General features: G+C 37.0%; 1 protein-coding gene across 1 annotated transcript; it reads right to left on the bottom strand.

Annotated features, from left to right (window-relative positions):
- Positions 1-4500: 4500 nt before the first annotated feature.
- On the bottom strand, positions 4501-5363 carry LOC116550686 (keratin-associated protein 13-2). The gene has a single exon (XM_032276677.1). It carries the CDS (start codon positions 5309-5311, stop codon positions 4748-4750), a length of 564 nt encoding a protein of 187 aa, XP_032132568.1. The 5' UTR covers positions 5312-5363; the 3' UTR covers positions 4501-4747.
- Between the last annotated feature and the right edge of the window lie 357 nt (positions 5364-5720).

Raw genomic sequence — 5720 nt, 5'->3', positions numbered from 1 at the left:
ATTGCTCACAGTTCTGGAGCATAGGAAGTTTTCAGCTAGTGTGGTTTCTGATTAGGGACCTCTTCCTGGTTTGCAGATGATTATCATCTTGCTTCATCCTCACAGAGTAAAAAGAAAGCTCTGGCCTCTTCCTCTTCTTATAAGGGCCCAAACCCCATCATGGGTGGTGAGGGGGGCTCCATTCTAAAGACCTCATCTAAACCTAATAACCTTCCAAAGGTCCTACCTCCAAATACCTTCCATTGGGCAATCCCTATATTCATCAACACATGAATTTTGGAGGAACATGAACATTCGGTACATATGAATGTTTATGTAATGAGTCAGAAATATACGACACATATTTTGCCCTTTTATATTTACAGAATGTTATTTGATTTAGTTAAATGTGAAGTTAAAAGAAGGAAGCTTGTTTTTTCTAGACAACAACATTAGAAAGTAATGCAGCATTTAAGGCGAGTGGTGGGAGTGGTAGTACAGAGCAGAAAGAAAGATGAAGTCAAAATATGGCACATTTGTGTAATCACGTCCTTTTATTCCCCAAGTCACATGTAGAAGCAGTGCCATTAGAAATGCAAAACTTTTGGATGGACCTGGAGGACATCATGCTAAGAGACCTAAGCCAGACACAGAAAGAAAAATACTGCATGATATCATCTATGTAGAAATCCAAAGTAGTTGAACTCACAGAAGCAGAGATTAGACTGGTAGCTGCCAGGGCATGCAGAGGGTAAAATGGGAGGATGTTGGTTAACGGGTAAAATGTTTCAGTTATGCAGGACCATTAAGTTCTGGATATCTAACATACAGCAATGTGACTGTAGTTAACAATACTGTATCGTATGCTTAAAATTTGTTGAAAGGGTAGACCTTCAGTGTTCTTGCCACAGTCAAATGATCAATCAAATGGAAACTGTGAAGTGATGAATATATTAATTACCTTGAGCATGCTGATTTCACAGTATGTGTATATATATTACATATGTATCTCAAAACATCAATTTTTACTCCTTAAATTTATATAATTTTTATTTGTCAAGTATACCTCAGTAAAGATGAGAAAAAGAAAAAAAGACTAAATTGATAAGGTAAAGTAATTCTTTCCAGGAAATAATAGTCACAGTTTCTTTTTTTTCTTTGTTTCCTTATTAAAGGATAAAATGATATTTAGACTTTTGCAGCACATGTGTTACTGAGTTTCACATACTTTTGAAAGAAAAACATTGTGGAATTCTGGAATGGGAGAAGTGAATGACTGTGGGGCCTGTCTAGTCATTTTTTGTCCCTTATCATTGTTTTTGAACTCCTACATAATTCTGCAAGTTGAAGAAAATTGTTAATAATGCAAATGATTCTAGTCCATAGAAACGAAATGGTTTCTGTTAGGGGGGATTATACTGATTTTTACTCTTTGTACAGTGCTTACTTTGCATCTATCTGTGAATTCATTTCAACCTTCCTAACAACCTGTATAAGTGTGTTCTCTGAATTATCATTTGAACCAGTTGTAGCATTTTAACAGTCCCCACATTTATTAATGAGTTAAATAAAAAAAATTATATGTGCTTATTTTTTCATTTGTGTAAGAATCATTTTACCTTTTACAAAATTTATCTTAATACTATTGCATCACATTTTAAACATTTGCCTTCCCTTTCCTTTCCCGTGACATATAGAAGAATTTAAACTGTGGTGGGAACTTTAACAGCTCACTCCCCATCCCCATATACTACTACTAACACTCATTATAAAATGAATATGTCTGTAACACTGGAAGGAACCTCTGAGATTACAAATTATGAAGTGCCATCTCATTTTACGCTATCAGGAAGGCAACACCCAAGGTTAATTTCTAAGTATAAGATCAAAACCTAATTTAACAAGAGAACCAAGAATATAATCTAACTCCAAACATGTATTTCTTTACTTACTCTATTTTCCTTTATATGATTCTGTAAATGGAAAAAACTTAAGAGGTTTCAAAATTCCAGACTACCTATAGTAATCATATACATAGAATCACATCTCTAGGCTGACAATGCAGTATATATTTCCCAGGAAAAGAGATATTTCTATAAAACGTAGAGCATCCAAAACACACACCAGACCACACACACTAATGCAAAATAATAGAGTACACAGTTTTGATGATAGTGAATTTTATTCTCCCGTTTCCCAGTCTAATTTTTCTGCTGTTTTCTTCTTACTTGTAAGGATCTACTTTACCTAAAAGGATACATGTTGAAATGAAACATTACTGAGATTTAAAACAAGTTTTAATACATTAATCAAATGAAGGGGATAATGTACAAAGGCTGTGATATGGTCTGGCTCTGTGTCATCACCCAAATCTCATCTTGAATTGTAGTTCATCAAATCCCCAGGTGTTGTGGGAGGAATCCAGCGGGAGGTAATTGATTCATGGGGGGAGAGAGAGAGGGAGATGAGGGAGAAAAGCAAAGAGAAAAAGTGAGAGAAGAAAAAAATAGTTGGAGATTAGCAGAGATGACATATTAAGGAAAGATTACTCATGCAGAAAATGGAGGAGGCAAAGAATATTCATTTTGTCTCATCCCTGAAATCTGAATCTTTACATTATACTTTGAAAGGTTTAAATATTGAAAGTACTCTAATGTGTTAATTTCCTGCTCTACTCTTTGACTCTGTGTTTCAATTTTTTTCCTTCTACTTCAAAGATTGCATTAGAATGGGGGAAATTCTTCAGGTCACTCCAGAACTAGAACCTGTATGTCACTGGACACCCCTTCCTTCTATCTTGGGATTGCTGTGTTTTGAACATTTCTCTGTTCTCATCTCTTTTTACAGGGCTGGCTGGGTGCCTTCCGCTCCTGAAGTTATGAGCCTCTAGCTCCCAGGACTTTCTTAATGGCTATGCTACTGTGACCTCTTTGGGTTCGTTTTCTCAAATGGCCTTTTTAATCCACATTTTACTCATTCTACGTTATTTAAAGATAAATTAGTAGTCCACCTTCGATGCTAATGGCATAATTCAGATTCATAGGATCTTTTTGTCTAATAAAAATTTTTAATTGTCTATTTACATCAAAATCAATGAGTAACTTGATGACAAATTTTTATTAATTGTAAATATTTGTATGCGAGTGCCAGAAGCCTTATTTTATTTCAATTATTTTATTTAGTTTAAACCTAAAGAAAACTTTATTGACCCATATAATCAAAACACTTAAACGATCAATAAAGCTGGCTTAAGGGACATGGGAATCAGAGACACTTGTGTTGCCGGCATTTCGTCCTATGTCTCCCTTCTCTATTCTTAGCTTCTGTTTCGGGCAGGTTTCTATGATGAGAGGATGTGGTTCCCACACTTCCATGCTTAGCCCATATTGTCTCCAGTATAAGAGAAAAGATACCCTCTTGTTTCAGATTTAATTTTAAAAAGTTTAAGGAGAAGGTGTCAGGGAAGAAAAATCAGTTAAAGGTCATGACGTATTATTGAAGGAAATGATAATCTTTGAAAGTTATTTTCCCATTCATAGAGAGTTGTTACTAAATGTTTTATGGATAAGTTATAACTGAATTTTTATGGTACCTTTAGCCTCTGAAAGAAATTGCTTGCTCAAATTAAAATAACAAAGAAGTTGTTATGTCTCAGATCTGAATAGCATCCTACAAATATTTATTTTTATTCACACTGTCACAATTGAGCAGTGGATTCCAAGGATATGGAGGAAGGTTATAAGATCTAGAATATTGAAAATAATCTAATTTAAACTCCCACTCAATGCAGAAATCACTGAAAAATAATATATTTTTCCTTGTTGAGAGACTCAGTAACTTAAAGAAAAACACACAGGTTATAATAGTTCTATAAATGTATAATTTATAAATATAAATTTATAACACGCCAAAGTTTTTCTCCCTATAACTGTTTCCATTACTCACAGTTATAAACCTTAAGTCTTTGTTTTCTCTGCTTCTCTCTTTCTCATACACACACACACAACGCACACACAACATACACACACATGCACACACTGGATAATTTATTTTGTCCTATATTTAAACACAACCATAATGCCCTCCAGTACCTAACACTTTGTATTTTCCCTTTTTCATCCTAATATATCAGATTTCTTCAAGTAATTTATATATTTTAAATTTAATCACCTAGTTGACATGTTCTGAGCAAACTGTAAATACTGTTTTTAAAATGTAAACAAAAAACAAATGTGATTGTCAGCAAAATGTGTCTTTTTTGAAAACTCACCACAGTTATGGGCCTACTCTCAATAATTCTGTTAAGAATCCAACCAGTTTCCATAGCAGAAGACATGCACTTGTTGTCCTTTTGGCAATGGAGTTCCCACAGAATCTCCCCATACACCAGGCCTGATGACATTACAGTACCTAGGGAAACAGATGTCTGAGGAAAGGACTTCTGGGGGCCTGTAGCCCCAAATACAGATCACAAATCAAACTTTGAAAACCAATAAAAGACCAAAAAAAAACATATTGGAATCAACAGTAAATGAATTTATTACGTGGAACAAAACTGAACTTCCACATACTTTATAAGATGAACTTAGGTAATAATGAATCACTTTTTTCAAAATTATAGACATTTGACTCTATATTTTGGTCATTCATTAATTTCACAATCTGAAGAACTAGCCTGTCCAGCCAGTACTTGACGCCAAAGAAAGGATAAAGAGCTGGTGGTACGACAGGTTAGCTCACATGGCTGGAAAAGCCTATGATAGCAGCTCTACATAGAGACCGAGACATTTTGCTTAAAAGGTCTGGAAATTTTTGATCTACAGAAGGTTGATCCATAGACTGGTCTGTAACAAGAAGACTGGCAGCTCCTAGAAGCCAAGTAGGTTGGGCGGCAGAATCCAGATCCATAGCCCAGGGAAGGGAAGCCGCAGCCTCCATAACCCAGGGATCTGAAGCCACTGGATCCACAGCCCACTGAGTAGCAGCTCCTAGATCCATAGCCCAGGGGGCGGCAGGTGCTGGAGCCAAAGCCTAGAGGCCCAGAGTAAGTCGTCTGGCAGGGACTGAAGAGCGTGGATGTCCTGGGGCGGTAGCAGGAGGTGTGGCAGGGGCTGGACTCCACACAGGATGTCTGGTAGCTGGTGGGCCCCCAGCAGGCCTCGTGACAGCCCCTGTAGAGGGAGGAACCCAGCTGGCAGGTGCTGGGAGAGCAGAGGTCAGTGCTGTAGACCAGGGTGCTGGGGTAGGAAAAGCCACAGGAGGAGCCTGGGTAGCGCAGGTAGCCCCCACAGGAGCGGGAGGAGAAGTTTCCAGAGCAGCAGTTGTAGGACATGTTGACGGGAGCTGTGAGTTCAGCTGAGTTGTAGTGGAAAGATTCTCTGAGTTTGAATGTCATAGTCTGGACAACAAGTTATATATACTCTTAGACATGGGTGTGTCCACTGTTTGAACACTCCCTCCTCCTTGCTCACCTTTTATTATAAGAATTCTTCCCTTGGTTATTGTTTAATTTATCATGTCTTCATATACTGAGTCGTACTTTAGTCACTCTGGAACACTTAGAAGGAAGTCACTCAGTGTTTTTTCCCTGAAATTCACTGTGGTCTGACCTTCAATGTTATATGTTATCACATTTATGACTATCTTGCCTCTTATTATTTGTGAGTACAGTGAGTACTTAGTACCAAATGGAATTAAACAAAATTCTTTCTTCACTTCCATTAATATATCAGGAGCATCAG

Source organism: Sapajus apella, unplaced genomic scaffold (genome assembly GCF_009761245.1).
Source record: "Sapajus apella isolate SASKATOON/1434 unplaced genomic scaffold, GSC_monkey_1.0 scaffold8, whole genome shotgun sequence".
In the NCBI taxonomy this organism is placed as follows: domain Eukaryota; kingdom Metazoa; phylum Chordata; class Mammalia; order Primates; family Cebidae; genus Sapajus; species Sapajus apella.
The sequence above is the reverse complement of the archived record's forward strand: the minus strand, read 5'-3'. Positions and strand labels throughout refer to the sequence as shown.